Raw genomic sequence first — 18,248 nt, forward strand, 5'->3', positions numbered from 1 at the left:
AAAATAAACTAAATTTGATAAAATGAAATCCAACACTTGACAGAATTAATCTTCTGTACCAGAAAAGTTATTTGGCATCCATTAAAATTGATCACATCATTAAAATTTCACTTGTACCTGAATTGAAAGAGCTGAAAATGTGTTGCTGGAAAAGCGCAACAAGTCAGGCAGCATCCAAGGAACAGAAGAGTAGACATTTCGGGCATAAGCCCTTCTTCAGGAATCCTGAAACGTCGAATCTCCTGTTTTTTGGATGCTGCCTGACCTGCTGCGCTTTTCCAGCAACACATTTTCAGCTCTGATCTCCAGCATCTGCAGACCTCACTTTCTCCCTGAATTGAAAGAGCCAAATTTTTTCTATTATGTCTATGTCGGGAGTGTATTTGAAAGCTGAGACTCTTGGTGATGCAGCAAATCCGGTGGAGAGCAGGTTAAATCATAAGTAAAGCTTATTGATTTTCTGCTTAAGATTGTGTGTGGGTACTAGAAATTTTTAATACCTTGAGCATCAGTTGTCTTGTTTGCAAAATCTAGGTGTTTTCTGCAAATGCAAATAGAAATTTTGTTCAGATAGTTTAAAGAAGATAGTTTATGTTGTCAAAAAGTTGCTCGATTAAATCACCACACAAAACTCATTGCTCAATAAGTGCTCAAATATTTGCTAATTTGTTGCTCATGGGGCACGTGTCACTTGATTTAGATTACTTACAGTGTGGAAACAGGCCCTTCGGCCCAACAAGTCCACACCGACCCGCCAAAGTGCAACCCACCCATACCCCTACATTTGCCCTTTACCTAACACTACGGGCAATTTAGCATGGCCAATTCACCTGACCCGCACATCTTTGGACTGTGGGAGGAAACCGGAGCACCCGGAGGAAACCCACGCAGACACTGGGAGAACGTGAACCCGCGTCTCTTTCTCTGTGAGGCAGCAGTGCTAACCACTGTGCCGCCCACAAATGTTGCAATGTTTTCTGAAACCTGGATTTGAATCCTGCTCAAAGTGACAATATTTATTTTATTTGGTTATAAGAGTTCTGTGCATTTAAAAAACATGCCACAATTTCTCCTTTATGCTTGTGGTGTGCCAAATAGAATTGCTCCTAATTTGGATAAACTGCTACCCAAGTTAAATATCCACTGGTGTTATGGAGATAAAGATTTCACAACTGCCTTAAATTTTCTAGAGGTTGAAACAACTGGGATATAAAATGCGTTTTGTATTGCAAATCATGTTGTATATGGCTTTTAATATCTGACTTAATTGGTTGTGACATGCTTTGGAATATTGAGCAGGTAAAATTTGCTAAAATCTTTCTTTACTAACAAGTTAATTTATTTTAACACCTATGGAGTAATCAATTTTGAATGACCAATTTAATAAAACATTTTTGTATTTTTTATTGCGGAATGCATACACTTTTCAGCAAGCCATTTAATTAGAATATTGATGGCTTCAATTAGCTATCCTTTGGCTTTGCAATGTTGTTATTGTTTAATATTGGGCCAACTGTTCCCAACTAGATTGAAACAGCCAATCAAATTAGACCGGAAGGAAGTCTGCAATTCACTATTGAGTTATATGCTCAGCTTCTGTATAAGCTTTTAAGGCTTGGCATCTTATTTGGGTGTTTTTGTATTAGACAGTTCCAAATTTATATAGTGCACTTTTATCCTTATCATTGCTTGTATCTATGTATATTGTAAAGAACCTGAAAATTTTGATTGATTCATAGCAAAATTGACTGTTTATATTTACCATCCTTAAATAGAAACTGGCTACGTGTTGCATGTTTTTCATATTACTGCTGGCATTTGCCATTCATTCTACATTTTAAAGAAAATTTGTAGTCAATTTCCATCCATTTTGATCAGAACAACTCAAATTGAGTATGCTGTTTCATGTTCTGAAATCCTCCTAAATCCTGATTTGTGGTTCTATACATGACTAGTTTTTTTTCCAACAATTTCAGTTCACACCATTTTACACTCGGTGAAAGTTTTGACATGAAGAAAAGCAAAAAGCTGGAAGTGCTTAACTTATTCTATGCAGTATTTTAATGTTTATTTCATTTTTTGTGCAATAGTGGCTCACCCTTTTACAAGGAGGACAGAAGAGGACTGACTTGGCACTGAATGCCTCTGCAGCACTTTTTCAGTAATAGAGTGTGATTAACCAAGGATGACAATGGAAGAGATGAGGAATGAAGCTGAGACGACCTCCATGGTTTCCATGCCACTCTATGCTGTGATGTACCCAGTGTTCAATGAGGTGAGTTTTCATTTTGCAAAATTTCACTGCAAGTGACTGTAAAATAGAAGTAGACTACAACAGAAAAGCAGAGTGAACCAAAGAAACAGAGAGGCAATGCTTAGGTAACGTATGATAGAGAAACAAGCTAAGAAAACTTGAAAAGTGTGTTGTTAAGACAAATATCTCTTCTGAAATTCAATAAATGTGTGGTTGAGTTTGCCAAATTTTTTTTCATTCAAAGTAACAGGATTCCCATACAATATTTGTGAATAAATATTTTCCAAACAATATACATACCCATCTTTGCAAATCTAGTTCTATATTTGAATCAGGTATTAACATTGCAAACTGCTAAACTTTAAATCTTTTTTCTCACAGCTGGAGCATGTTAATCTGTCAGCTGCACAGACACTTAGAGCTGCTTTCATTAAGGTAAGTTTAATTGCTGTTATAAATGAAAACTAAATTACTGTCAATTCAGCTGCCTGATTTGTACTTTAACCTTGCATTTTACTTAGCTGTTCAATGTTTAGGGTTTAGCATTTCAGATGCTAAACTTGATAACTAGCAGTATTTATAAATATTGGCAAATTTTGGCCAAAAAATGTTCATGATCCCTTTAAAGCAGACTTTATATTGAAGAATTTCAAATATTAGTAAAAATATGACTGTTTGCTACCCTCAATCACAAGGGACACATTCACTGTCAATGCAATCCCAGTACCTAAGACATTACTGCTAGCAATGCTACAGGCAGTTGTTTGTACTAAAGAATAGAAACATCTGTAACATTGAGCAATGCACAAATATTTTAACAAGTACAATACCAATAAAAGTGCTTTTCTTTCTCCAAAATGTTTTAGCTCAATTCACTTCAATTCCAGGGATTCAATGTCCCAATCGCAACATTTGACCACTCTGGCCATGCTGCTCTCTCACTCTTCCCCTGCCTGCTCTTTCACTGTACGTGAGGGAGCAGGGTAATGGTAATGAAGGGTTGAGAGCAGTGCAATGAGCAAGGGTAAAGAGTGCACGTTGTTGTGGTCAGTGACATTGAGTATGTGCCTATGACCTGTGAGCCTCTGGTTCCAATTGCATGTGGGTGATGTCAGTGACACCAACTTTCTGCTGTAGTGTAGTGGCATGAGATACAATGATAAAACATTTGACCAATAACCTATGTAGGATAAAGTGCTATCTACTCTTACTTGGTATGCTTTTAAAGAAACTTCTGAATATTGTTTTGGCTCCAGTACAGCTGCTATTTTCTCTCCTTGCAAGCCTTTTTTATTTACTAATTCACTGATTGATGCCTGATTTGCAGGCATTTCTGAAACTTTATTCCATGCCCAATATAAATGATAGTTTTGGCAAGAGTTTAACTTGAGTTAATTATGAAGTTAATCCGTTCAAGATAGGACACGCCTGTTTTCAAGTGTTTGTTTATGCTTTCTTTTTAAAAAAAGTCCTCAATCCCTCATGTCAATTTTAACATTGTCTTTATAAAGTTTTCTGTGCACTGTGCACTTCCGTAAACAGTGGTGTTATAACATGTAGAACAGTGTGTAATGATTCACTAAGCTGAGTAATAGTGAGCTTGCACTGTCCTGTCCTTTTGAGTTTGTTCAGATTTCACTCTGATTTGATGATCTGCTGGCTCCTTAATAAAATGGCTTTCTGGAATCTCCATTGGTGGCTGAGTCTGGCCTAAAATCTCTTAACTCCTTGCATCTTGGCATTATGTTGCTGGTCTTGAATAGTGTAACAATGATATGGGTTGGAAAATTCCATTGTACAGTCCTTTTCAATTGAAAACTATGTTAGTATATTTGACAGCCCAAAATTCAATGACATTTGAGGATATTCTTCACTTTTTAAAAAAAAGTCTTGAATGAGACATGCTGGAATGAATAATGTTGATACATCCTTTTGCAGTTATTCTCCAATTTGGAATCATGGAAACAGACTCTTCAGTCCATCCTGATCATAATCCCAAACTAAACTAATCCCACTTACCTGTGCTTGGCCCATATCCCACCAAGCATTTCTTATTCATGTATTTATCTAAATGTCTTTTAAACCATATAACTGTACCTACATCCACCACTTCCTCTGGAAGTGCATTCCACACATGAAACACTGTTTAAAAAAAAAAGAATATTGCCCTTCATGTCCTTTTTAAATCTTCCCCCTTTTAAAAATGTGCCCCCAGTCTTGAAATCCCTCACCTTATCTAAACTCATAATTTTATAGACCTCTATAAGGTCACTCATCAAACTCCTACGCTGCAGTGAAAAAAATCTCAGCCTGTCCTTATAACTCAATCCCTTCATTCCTGGCAACATCCTGGTAAATCTCTTCTCAACTTTCTGCAGCTTAACAATTTCCTTCCTATAACAGGGCAACCAGAACTGGACACAGTACTCCAGAAGAGACCTCACCAATGTCCTGTACAACTTCACATAACAATTTGTTGAACTTTTGCAACTGAAAATCAAGTAGCATTACTGAAGAGCATAGCTTGCTATTGAGATAGTGACTTCACTGCTGGGAACATGAGAAAACAGAACAATACAAATCTAAAGAGGGGTACAAATTTGAAAATCAGTCACTTCTACTGTAACACTGAGAGCAATCTTGTTTGTAAATTAATATTCTTTGCTGAGAACAACCAATTCTGTCCAAGAAAGAGAACACAATACAGGCAATCACTCCATGCTTGTTTAGCTGAAATGAGAAAATTCTGGAATGTTTTATTACATTAGGTCTTCATATATGAACTTCAATCAACATTACTACCTCTTTTAATCACACTCAAAATCCCCCTAATATTGTATAAGTTGTATTTTAGAAAAGGTTAGGTGAAGTAGCCATGCTAAATTGCCCGTAGTGTTAGGCGCAGGGGTAAATTTCGGGGAATGGGTCTGGGTGAGTGCGCTTCGGCGGTCGGTGTGGACTTGTTGGGCCAAGGGCCTGTTTCCATACTGTAAGTAATCTAATCTTAAAAAAAAGAATTTCAAAGTTGTTTATAAAGAAATTAGAAAAAATTAGGGAAGTGTTCTTTAAAACTCTCTGCTTGATCACTTTGTATGCAGAAACAAAATAATAAGACCATAAGATATAGCAGAAATTAGGCCATTCAGCCCATTGAGTTTGCTCTGCCATTCAATCATGGCTGATAAGTTTCTCAACTCCATTCTCCAACTTTCTCCCCATAATCCTTGATATGAAAGAATCTATCCATCTCAATCTTAAATATACTCCAACAATTCTGGATATAGGTTTGCTCACTGAGCTGAAAGGTTCGGTTTCAGACATTTTGTCACCATACTAGGTAACGTCATCAGTGAGCCTTCGGATGAAGCACTCGTTGTCTGGCCCACTTTTTATTTGTGATTAGGATTCTTTGGGTTGATGATGTCATTTCCTGTTCTTTTTCTCAGGGGGTGGTAAATAGGATCCAAGTTAATGTGTTTGTTGATAGAGTTCCGGTTGGAATGCCATGCTTCTAGGAATTCTCATGTGGGTCTCTGTTTGGCTTGACCTAGGATGGATGTGTTGTCCTAGTCAAAGTGGTGTCCTTCCTTATTTGTATGTGAAGATACGAGTGAGAGTGAGTCATATCCTTTTGTGGATAGTTGATGTTCGTGTATCCCGGTGGCTAGTTTTTCTGGCTGTTTATCCAAGGTAATGTTGTTACAGTTCTTGCAACATATTTTGTAAATGACATTATTTTTGCTTGTCGGTATAGGGTCCTTCAAGTTCGTTAGCTGCTGTTTTAGTGTGTTGGTGGATTCGTCGGCTACTGTGATGCCAAGAGGTCTGAGTAGTCTGGCAATCATTTCTGAGATGCCTTTAATGTAAGGGAGTGAGGCTAAGGTTTCTGGACATGTTTGTCTGCTTATTTGGGTCTGTTGCTGAGAAATCGGCGGTCCCTGTTCATTGGGTACTTGTTCTTTTTGAATACACTGTGTAGGTGGTTTTCCTCTGTTCTGGATATTTTCTGTGCTGCAGTGTGTGATGGCTCATTGAAATAATGTTCTAATGCAGTTTTTTTTGTGGATGTTGGGATGATTGCTTCTGTAGTTATGTATTTGGTCCATTGTATATGCTGGTTTGAAATTCCCCATTGACTGTTCGTTCTACTGCAACATCTAGGAGTGTCAGTTTGTTGTTTTCCTCCTGTAGTTAATTTTATGCCAGTAAGCGTACAATTGATGGTCTTGAAGGTTTCATTTAGTGATGACAAAGGTGTCATCCACGTAGCGGGCCCAAAGTTTGGGTTGGATGTTTGGCAGAGCTGTTTGTTAGAGTCTCTGCATTACTGCCTCTGCTAAGAACCCTGATATCGGAGAGTCCATGGGTGCTCCATTGGTTTGTCTGTAGGTTTTGTTTTGAAGGTAAAGTGGATGGTAAGGCATAGGTCCACTAGCTTGACTATGTTGTCCTTGCTGATGAAGTTGGTGGTATTTGGTGTACGTGTCTTTTGGTTCTTCAAATAGTGTAATCAGTGGCCAAGTTGATGTTGATTGATGTGAACAGGGCTGGTACGTCAAAGAGATTGTTATTTCATCCTCTTCTATCTTGGTGACTTTGATCTTCAGGAATTCTTGAGTAGAGTGGATAGGGTGACATGAGTCTTCTACTAAGTGTTTTGGTCTTTGGTGTAGCTCCTTGACTAATCTGTAAGTTGGTGTATCAGGTAGTGAGACGATGGCTCCTGAGAGGGCTCCCACTCTCACTAGTATCTTTACATACAGATGAGGAAGGACACCACTTCGACTGGGACAACACATCCATCCTAGGACAAGCCAAACAGAGACCCGCATGAGAATTCATAAAAGCATAGCATTCCAACAGGAACTCTATCAACAAACACATTGACTTGGATCCCACTTACCACCTCCTGAGAAAAAGAACAGGAAATGGCATCACCAATCCAAGAGAACCTACACACATATAAAAAGTGGGCCATACCACCAGTGCTTCATCTGGAAGTTCACTGATTGTTACCTGGTATGGTGACGAAATGTCTGAAACTGAACCTTCCAGCTCAGTGAGCAAACCTACATCCAAACTTCAACATGAGCTGCAAATCTTCTCACAACTTGTTAATACTCAATACTTGCTGATTTACAAATGCAGACTGCTGAGTACAATAAAATTTAACTGTTAAGCATCTTTCCATTATGGAAATAATGAGGCAAACATTAAATTTGTCACTTAGGTTGTTAATCGCCCTGTACTCATTATAAGAGTTGGTTTAGTGTTCTCATATTGCAAATGTTTTAAATTTAACCAAAATATTTGGGTTGTTTCACAAAATTATAGTGGGATACTACAATGCATTCATAGAGTAAAAGTTGATTTCAGAATGTTATCTGGTTAATTATTCTACACATGAATAAAATTTAGCCTAGAATGAATGTGAGAAACTCCCTTTTTACTCAATAACACTATTTTTTGCCTGAATGACACTCTCAAGCTCTGAACAATGGCTTTGTATTTGGTGGATCTAATAATGCAAATTACAGTCCTGGGCAGAGATCGGGTAAACCGTTCCTCATGGATCACTCAAACCTCCTCCTCTCTCTCTCTTTCTTTCTCTTTCTTTCTCCTCTTCCCCCCCATCCCCCAGTTTAAACTCATCAGTCTTTTGTAACTTTTACGCACTATGTCTTGTATTCTTTCACATTTATGCTTATTCCTTCTCATGTTTAGTGTCTCTCCCTCCCTCATTCTCTCTCTTTTATAGCTCCTTTTACAAGTACAGTATATTTTTATTTTAAAGTAATTGATTTCTGGCTAATACCTTTATTTTTAAAGCTTGATGTACAACTTTGCACATTCTCTATTTCATTTGTGTTGAAACAAAATGTTTGAAGTCCCATGAAAGTTTATAAGTTTTCACTCTCAGGATTGCCTTTGCTACAGTGGCGATCAAGTAGCACTATTCAACATTGTAGCTTAAACTCATAATATGAAATTAACAGGTAAGTGCATTTTTTTGATGGGGAAACCAGTATGACTGAAGAAAATAGTTGGCAATAACCACTCCCCTGAGTGCATAATGATGATGAACTCAATATTATATAATTATTCTATATGATCCCACAAATTTAAAAATCTGCCTACCATTTCTTTCACTTTGAGTTATAGTCATTCCAGACTTATTTTTGCATGCTCATATTTTCATTTTCCAATTAAAATTAGTTGCTTGATTCAGTCTTCCAATTTTTGTCAAAAGATTAAAATGTTTTATTTGAACAGATTTTGGTAGTGTCCTGAAACAATATCGTACATTGTATTTAAAAGTAATTGTGGCTTTAATACCAGACTCTCTATCATTGCTGTTGTATTCATTGTCCTGATTCAGCAAGTAGCTGAACTTATTTATACGTTAGGACTTTGAGACCAAAGAACTGGGGCCTACAGATCAGATTTTAAAAACTGGATTAACTTGGGCGTATTTAATTGAATGCCATTTGTTTTTGTAGCGATAATATATCCACATGGTATGTAGAGAAACAAAGCCTTATTCAGTTCCCATGGCAAGAACAATCCAAGTACAGTTGAGTTTTTTTGCTTGCTTTTCTATGCTAATTGTCTTGGGAATAGCATAGAGATCAATCCAATCTACTGTGACCTCTGATTATACTGCAACTTTCAAAATGCTTTTTATTAACACAAGGCACATGTTGATAATTTATACAGTGCTCTTTCACTTCTGTATTTGACAAGTATGTAAAACATAATGAAGTCTTTTTTTTGAAAAGGTAAAGACATTTTGGCTCTTGAAGCAAACTCTTTTGGGAAAAACTGGATAGATATATTCAAGCCTAGCCTGTAATTGCTGTCCTTGAGCTGTTATTTTGCAAAAGTCATAAAGTAAACTCCCATGTGATGCAGCTGTTCTTCTATTAGTTGTCATTAACTCAAAATTCATTATAACCCAAGTTATGTCAATTTAATGGAATGTTTGGACTTTGTGGCTAAATCTCATGTAAAGTTAAGTTCTCATGTAAATAATTCATCTGTTAATTCTGTATAAAGTATTTTATAAACAAAGACTGTATGTTAAACTGTTTAATTTTGGATTAATTTAACATAATTTAATATAACCAAATATTAAACTTTGTTGACTTTGCCTGTCCTTGTAAGATCTTATGTAATTTTACAGATCATCCATAGGCTATTTTAAAAACAATAATCATTTTGTGCTCCAAAACTGTAGCTCAAGTGTAATTGGATTGGATGGAATATAGTACATGTTCATAATCACTTGGTGCATTGATGATCTCTCTTTAATTTAGGCAGAAAAAGAGAACCCTGGTCTCACCCAGGACATCATAACCAAAATTCTGGAAAAGAAGAGTGTGGATGTTAATTTCACTGAATCATTACTGCGCATGGCCAGTGATGATGTTGAAGGTATGACTCCATATTTTCATGTCAACTAACAAAAGTTGTTAGTAACAAAAATACCCTTTACCAAACTTCACTGTCTTTAAATTGCTGTTTTTCACTTAGCACATGCCTACATCTTCTTGACAGTTCTCCTTTGAATTTGTTAGAACATTAAATTTAGTTTCTTCATTGAACCAATACATCTAAGGCTGTTCATTTAATCTCAAATACTGTACAGCTGCATCATGAAGTGCAAACAAAGGAAGATATAAAGTAATAGTCTGTATTTTGTCAAGTTTCATCTGCTCATGCCGCTGAATATGATTACAGGAGCCAGTTTAGAATGGGGCTGGTTATAAGGCTCTTGCATTCTTTTAAGAGCCGATATCTGAGATAAACATGCTACCCTCAAATTTACTTTGCATGGAAGAAACACTTATTCAAAACAAATTATCCTTGAGTACAGTAGAGTTTACAAATGACTAATCCTTGCGTGACCATAGCAAGTGTTACGTGACTGACAAGTACCGAGTTTGGAATTGAATTCTCCAGTTATGATTAAATATTTCAATTTTTTATTTGAACAATTCATCCACAAATTAAAATTCGACTTTAGGCTCAGGCTGACCATGGCCTTTTTCACCTCTGTGTGATGTTGGATTGTAAAGATGAAACTTCTAAGCCCATAACAGAAAACTCACAAATTCTATGTATATATTGACAACTAGCTAACAATCTAACAACTACTTTACTCTCCTCCTACCCGACAAGCCTTTCTGATCTCTGCTTAGTTCCACTTTCTAGTTTCTGATGCATGTCCTACTATCCTTGTTCCAACTACTGAAAGCAATGTCTTGTCCATCTAAGCCTTAAACTGTGAAATTCCAGCACTAAGTTTCATTATCTCTCTTCCTTTAAGACATTTCTTAAACTTGCAACTTGATCAAACTTTGTTTCCTGTGCTGATGTCCTTTCCTAGTACGAACAGCTAATTGCCTAGTATCTTGGGAACTTTATTTGTTAAAGATTTATAGAAATATTTATTGCATTATTGTCTGGAAAAGAGTCTCGAGAAATTTATTTTGCATTCAACTTTAATAACTGAGAATGGAAAGTACTTGAATGGAAAGTGTCGTGTTACCTGCTCTGCTATCATAGCACCTTGTTGAATTATTGTACTGAATATTTTAGTTAAATTATTTTAAACATGGTGGCATAGCAAAATGCCACAAAATGTTTTTTTTTCATTAGTTGTGCTGTAAGTTAAATATAATCAGTTAATCCACAATGTATTGAGTATTGGAAGTAAGGAGCAGATATATTCTGAACATGGCTAACAATTTAGTCAAAATCCATCTTGCAGCTCCATCAGATTTGTTATACGGTATCATGATGAGTATATTTCTGCACCTGGAAGTATAGCAGTGAATTGAACTTTACACCTTAAATGTTATTCATATCAAATTGTAAAACTTCTTTAATATTAAAGTTTTAAAAAGTTTAAACGGTGTCAGATAGTAGAGCAGATTAACAGGGTACTTTCCATTTGGGTACTTTGCATTCCCAGATCAATGCCACGTGCAAAGATAAAATGTTATGACTGCAGTGTGATCCTCATTGTACTGAGTCAGGTAATGAGTTTGCATTGGCAGTTCTTCTGTCTTCCTTGTAAGAACACCGAAGAGTTCAATTTGTTGATGTCTTGAGTTGTTGCAGAATTGTAGTATGATGCATATAATGCACTGATGATGCACTATACTTCAATATTCATTTTAATACTGTGAAGTAGATAAAGATGTCTCTCTGTCTACTACCTTTGCTTAATTAGGTTTAGCACAGTAGACTAATTTATTAAACTGAGACCTGGTTTCCCAACCTATTGGGGTTGGAGACAATAGATGATACAAAACTTGAATAATACTGTAATGCACTAAAGTTGATGTGGCGTCGCATCCCACACCCAACACGCACAATGCTGTTAAGAGCTCTTAAATCTGAAGAATTTATTATTTGAAGTATTTAAGAATTCTGATCTATATTAAATTAAAATGGACTTTCTATTTGGCATTGATTTGGGTATCTTCATTGTTTGACAGTTTTTGTATTTAATTGGATACAGCAATAATTTGAATATTTCATCTTTCGAGTTTGAGCTTGAATATGTTATTTCTTGTGCTTTTGAGAGAGGCGGAAACACCAGTTTGGAACTTTGGATGTAGCTTCAAATATACCATGCAAATGATTAAGACACTTTTATTATTGAATGTTGCCTTTTCTGTTTTTTTTAAAAACTACATTCACCAGTGTTGGTAATTTCCAGATTCACTTGATTCTTGCAGATTTTGTAAGTTTGTTTATAATTTCCTTTTTTAAATTTACCTGAAGCTAGCCTCTAGTATTCATTGTGTTTTTTAAATTCTTGCAGTAAAGTATAACTAATCCCAGTTCCTTCCTGCATAATTCCCTTTTTGAATAATTTATTTTACTTGTTCTCACCCCCTCCAAAAGCTTTACAATCTGTTGCCAAATAAGGATTATTTTGGCATCAAAGCCTCAATTGGAATTCCCTTGAACAGGTCCTGTCTTTAACCCTTAAAATACAAGTACAAGTTCAGAAGTTGCTTTGATAGTCTGATGTTGGCTTTTATATTTTAAGCAGATGTCACAATGTGACTTAATATTCATTGTCGCTGGCAATTAGTGCACAAACGTTTCTCATTGGGTATTCCCAGCTATCGACATGCTGAATGAAGGAAGTTTATTTTATATTATCATCAGTGATATTAAATTAGCTAACAAACCTGGCATGACACTAAACGAAACACAAGGGCAGCTTGAGGATGCTATGATTATACATAAGCATTATATAATTAAAGGCCTAATTTAAACTTTTGTACTGTGCTGAAGATGTCTCATTTCACTGAAGTGCCAGAGACATGTTCGGAAATATATAAATTAAAACTATTAATTCTATTAGGGTCATTTTTCTTGAAAGCTGATTTTCTTTCTCATTATTTTGTTTTCATAGAGTACATGATTGACAGACAGGAACCAGAATTCCGGGAGCTAAATGAAAAAGCACGAGCACTGAAACACATTCTCAGCAAAATTCCTGATGAGATCAATGATAGGGTCAGATTTCTTCAGACAATCAAGTAGGTATTGTGAATGTGTAACAAACCTGCCAAATTTGAAATCAAGCTTCCCTGCATGTATTATATTTTCATTTCCCATTCTAATTTATCTCACCAATCAACATATTCTCTGCAAATTTCTCCTTCGTGTACCTCTTTAGCTTCACCTTAAAGACATCTGTGAAATTTGCCTCATTGACTACTACCAGCAGTACTAAATCCCAAATCCAAACATTATAGCAAAGAAGTTCCTCTAATTCCTTGATTGGGTCGACTCATGACTGTTGCATTTGTGAATCCTAGTTTTAGATTTCCTCAAGAATGAAACTATCTTTTGTCTACTTTACCAACGCCTTTGTGATCTCTATCAGGCACTGCCCCCATTTGAAAGAGAAAAGCCTCAAACTGTTCAGTTATTTAAATGACGGTTATGATCTCTCAGTTCTGGCGTGAAGCTTTTAGTCTGTTTTTGCCCCTTCTCTGGTACCTACCTTTTTATTTACAATTTAGGGACCAGAATTGTGCAGAGTATTCCATGTAATAAAGTTCTCTTTCAATGTTGTTGTGAATTTAATAACTTCTGCTTTCCAGTTGTATTTCTGTGGAAATGTACCACAATAGCTTTCCATTTATAGTGGCCTTATTGAGTTGGTACATTTTAATAATCTATTTCCCCTGATTCCAATCCTTTCAGACTCTTACTTTTTGCAGAGTATCTGGTTTTTCCTTCCAGCTCCTAACTAAATGTACCACCTCAAAACTTTTTAAAGGAAGTACCCTTGTCATTTTACAGGTCTGGTCCACAAATGTGTTGACGTCTTGTATTTTGTTCAACTCTTTTTTTTTCTCTTCTATACCCCTCAAAGATGCTGTCATCCACAAATTTTGGAAAGGTACTTCCAAATATTGAATCCAACTCATTTCTGTGGAGGATGAAAAATCATCTTCTGAAGAAAGGTCACCAGACCTGAAATGTTAACTCTGCTTTATCCCCATAGATGCTACCAGACCTGCTGAGTTTTTCCAGCAATTTGGGGTTTTCTCTTGAAAAACCATGACCCCAGCACTAAACCGTGTGGAACTTGGTTCCCGTTTTCCACCAGTCTAAGTTAATAACTTTAAATCACTCCCCTGTACTATCCTTTACCCATCTCAGATATTAATTAAAAAGTAGTAGAGTCTAATTGAGGTGTACAAAATACTGTTGTATGTTTGGGTTTGGGTGAGCTAGAATAGTAGAAGAGAGCTTCATAAACTTTATTTTTTCACGGCTGCTTATGTTCCAGTCAAATTCTAAGAGTTCTGTGTGAGTGACATGCCTCCTTTTATACATGTCAGATGTCTGATGGAATATTCTGTATTTGCCTGGATAAGTGCAATTTCAGCAATACTCAAGCTTTACGCCATCCAGGACAAAGAAGCCCCCTTTCAACATCCACCACTTTCAGCACACTCCCTTCATTGACACAGATTGGCAATTTTGTGTACCAACTTAAGGTGCACTGTAATAACTCTCCCAAGCCTTCTAAACTGCAGCCTCTATCATCTTGAAGGATAAATATAACATATGCATGGGAACACTACTATGCACAAGTTCCCCTCCATGTCTGTCATCATACTGACTTGGAAGTATTATAACTGTTCTCTCATTGTTGGGACAAAACCTACAACTCCCTTCGTAACAACACTGGGTGTCCATTGTCCCTAAGAACCTACCCAAGTAGTTTAAGAAGGCAGCTCACCACTCACTTCAAGAGCACTTGAGAACTGGGCGGTGCATGCTGGTCTAGTCAGTGATGTCCACATCTCACGAATAATTTTCTTAAGATTCTCATTGCAACTCGACCTAAATTTATTTTTTAAATAGGTTGCTATAGATTATGACATGTAAACATACATTTATTTCTGTAGGCATGCTTCACACTAAGTGCTTGTAGAGATCAAGTAGTCAAATTTGTTTGCCCATTTAAGACCGATGAGGAATTTCTTATGAGGGTATTGATTCAGTGGAATTGTTTTACTGCAGAGGGTTGTAGAATGGGTCATTAAGTTTATTCAGAGACTGATAGTTTTTTTAAAATTAGTAAAGGAATCAATGGTTTGAGTAAAAAGGCAGGAAGGTGAAATTGAGGATCATCAAATCCGCCATGATCTTGTGGAATGGTGGAGCAAATTGGGTGGGCTTGAATGGCTGCTTCTGCTCCTACATCTTATGGTCTTATTCAAAATCATGAGGAGCTGCTCATTTGATATTCTGTTTGAAAGTAGCCAATATCTAATTTCAAAGTAGTAAGTTGCACTTTGAAGCTTGACAGTATGTGGTTTACCTAACTTAGCTTGGACTCGGGTCCACAGCACAGTAAAAAGCCCTCTTACTGCTCTGGTTAAAAACAACCACCTAATTGTTCTAATCCCATTTTCCAGCATCTGGTCCACAAAGATTCGTATGCCTAAGTATCGCTAGTATATTTAAATACTGTTTAAATGTTGTGAGGGTTTCTGCCCTTTACCAACCTTGCAGGTAGTGAGTTCTCGAGTTCCCACCACCTCTGGGTGAAAAAGCTTTCCTTTCATCCCCTCTAACCCTCCTACCCTTTTACCTTCAAATCTCCAGCTCTTGGTCATTGATCCCTCCACTAGGGGGAAAGGTTTATTCCTATCTACTCTGGCCATACCTCTCCCAATTTTATATATCTCAGTCATGTTCCCCCATCTGTATCTTCTGATCCATTGAAGCAAAGCCCAGTCTACCCAATTCACATCACAACTAAAATTCTCCATCTCAGATAGTATTCTGATAAATTTCCTCTATATCCCATCCAGCGCAGTCACCTCTAATCTATTCCAGAACTGCACATAATAATCTAGTTGAAGTTTAACCAGCTTTTTATAGCCTAACCTCCCTGCTATTAAGCTCATTTCAGAAAATAAAGGCAAGTATCTCATATGTCACCTTAGCTCCTTTATCGACCCCACCTTGATCCTTAAGGGAATGTTGGACTTGAACAACAAGGTCCCTCAAACCCTCGGTGCATCCCAGGGTCCTCCCATTCTCACCTTCGTTGTCCTGCCCAAGTGAAACATGGCAATTCGGTCTTCCCAGTGATTTCTGTTTTTGTTTCTAATTTACAGCATCCGCAGTTCTCTCCGTTTTTATGGCACTTGTTAAGTTTATTAATTTATCCAGCTTTTTTTTCTTTGTAGGGATATTGCCAGTGCAATAAAGGAGCTGCTTGACACTGTGAACAATGTTTTCAAAAAATACCAGTACCAGAACCGCAGAGTAAGTATTACATGAAAAATGCCCAGAGACCCCACAATATAAATGTTGTCAATTAAACCAGTTGATAAGGTTTATAGTGTGAGAACTGTTCAAGGACGACATACATTTCCAGTATATTATTCTGGTGAAATGTGCTTGAAGCTTCTTGGTTCAAGCTGTTCCTGAGACATCGAGCTATCAAGCTGGATTATCACTATTTCACTTGTCACTGTTTCTTTCAAGTCCTTGTTAATGCGAAATTTCTAACATCTCTGCTTGTGAAAATTATATTGAATCATCACAAAATGTTAATTGAATATGCAATACTTTTGATAAACTGCTGACTCATTATCATTTTTTAATGATGTACCTCGGGTTGATCTGTAACATTGCGCATTTCATGGATGTGTAGCATCCGCACATAATATTTTGAAGAAATGCATCCATTAATTCATAGCCAGTAACTGCTTATTTGGATGGCTAAACGGGCAAGACTTTTTTTTAAGCTTGTGTGTAAACCTTTAAAACTTGATTAAATTAAACTTTGTCACTTTTAGGCGCTTGATCACCAAAAGAAAGAATTTGTCAAATACTCCAAAAGCTTCAGTGACACTTTAAAAACCTACTTTAAAGATGGAAAGTAAGTATTACAGTAAGATGAGCATTTGTATTGCTTTTGCATTTGTACTATCAGCTTAAATTTAGTTTGCTGTTGCTGCAATAGTTTTAAATATTTAAGTAAAAATTTAAATAATAGTACAATTGAAAGGAAACATCAGGGAAGCATGGGAAGGATTTGGCTGCATTTAAAATAAGTGACATTTGTATTTCACAAGAAGGTTTGTTTCTGTTAATACAATCAACATTAATCGATATTATGTAACTATAACTTGGAGATAATTCATCGCATTCCAGGTTGGGTCATTTTGCCAGTTCTACATTGTTCCAGTTAAGAGTGTCTTTTAATTTTAAAAATTCAGATATAGGAGCAGAACTAGGCCGTTCGGCCCATCAGGTCTGCTCCGTCATTTGATCATGGCAGATATGTTTCTCGATCCCATTATCCTGCCTTCTCCCCATTACCTTTGATCCCTTTAGAAAACAAGAACCTGTATACCTCTGTCTTAAACACGCTTAATGTCCTGGCCTCCATGGCCCTCTGTGGCAATGAATTCCTTTGGCTGAAGAAATTCCACCCAATCTCAGTTCTAAACAGTTGTCTGTTCACTTTGAAACTGCTCAGTGTTCCAAGTGTGGGTCTGACCAGAGCCTGATACAGCCTTAGCAACACACGCCTACTGTTGTATTATCACCCTCTTGAAATCGAATGCTTATATTTGCCTTCCTAACTGTCAACTGAACCTGTATGTTCACCTTTAGAGAATCCTTAATTAAGACTCCCAAGTCCCTTTTGTGCTTCAGATTTCTGAAGCGTTTCCCTATTTGGAAAAGAGTTTACACCTCTAGTCTTCCTACTGCTCCAAGTTTGCCTGCAGCCCAAATAAGATATCCTGAATCTGTACACCAGGCAGGCAATGTAGCCTTCAAGACACTCAATCCTGGACACAGAGATCAGTGTCTATTCCCCAAACTATACTAACCTCGATTACAACTACAACTACATTTTTCTCCACACACTTGGCTTCCAATATCATGGTGCTTTGTCAGTTTAGTCATCCTCCCTATAGACTCCAATCTCATGCACACAGGCAGCAAGAATTGCAAATCTGTTAGACAAGTTGAAAGGCTGAGGCACCTTTCGCATTACCTCTTGGATCCCTCTACCTGCTTTGCTGGTAGTCACACCCTCCTGTTCCTGACCACTTACTGAATTTGAGGCAGCTTTTCTAAGGAATGTGACTATCTCCTGAAACCCAGCATTCATGTAATTCTCTCTGATGTCTGTGTTCGAAGCTCAAACTCCAGCTCATCAAATCTGAGTCAGAGATCTTCAAGCAACCAACACTTGCCACACGTGGTCACTAGAAACACAAGATGATCCTCCAGTTCCCACATCATGCACGTACACCACATTGCCTATTCTGCATCTTTATTTTACTTACTTAGTTCTTAATCTGATTTCTAAAAATTTCCTATTAGTCTTTTAGTTTGTAACCTGTAAATATTTCCCTTAATTGCCTTCAATCTGAAAATAAGTTACAATTGTCATATTAGTAACTGTCACCAA

The 18,248-nt window shown here is 36.9% G+C and overlaps 1 protein-coding gene across 3 annotated transcripts in view; it reads left to right on the forward strand.

Moving 5' to 3' along the window:
- The window catches only part of pdcd10a (programmed cell death 10a), a 29,209-nt gene that overhangs the window by 9,829 nt on the left and 1,132 nt on the right, over nucleotides 1–18,248 (forward strand). For all 3 annotated transcript variants that reach the window (XM_060834177.1, XM_060834178.1, XM_060834179.1), the window contains exons 2-7: nucleotides 2,091–2,275; nucleotides 2,636–2,689; nucleotides 9,571–9,688; nucleotides 12,693–12,819; nucleotides 16,003–16,081; nucleotides 16,618–16,700. In XM_060834177.1, the coding sequence (XP_060690160.1) occupies nucleotides 2,186–2,275; nucleotides 2,636–2,689; nucleotides 9,571–9,688; nucleotides 12,693–12,819; nucleotides 16,003–16,081; nucleotides 16,618–16,700 (551 nt within the window). In that variant the 5' untranslated portion in view covers nucleotides 2,091–2,185. The remainder of the gene's footprint in view (nucleotides 1–2,090; nucleotides 2,276–2,635; nucleotides 2,690–9,570; nucleotides 9,689–12,692; nucleotides 12,820–16,002; nucleotides 16,082–16,617; nucleotides 16,701–18,248) is intronic.

The sequence above is a fragment of the Hemiscyllium ocellatum genome, chromosome 13, assembly GCF_020745735.1.
Source record: "Hemiscyllium ocellatum isolate sHemOce1 chromosome 13, sHemOce1.pat.X.cur, whole genome shotgun sequence".
NCBI classification, from domain to species: Eukaryota; Metazoa; Chordata; class Chondrichthyes; order Orectolobiformes; family Hemiscylliidae; genus Hemiscyllium; species Hemiscyllium ocellatum.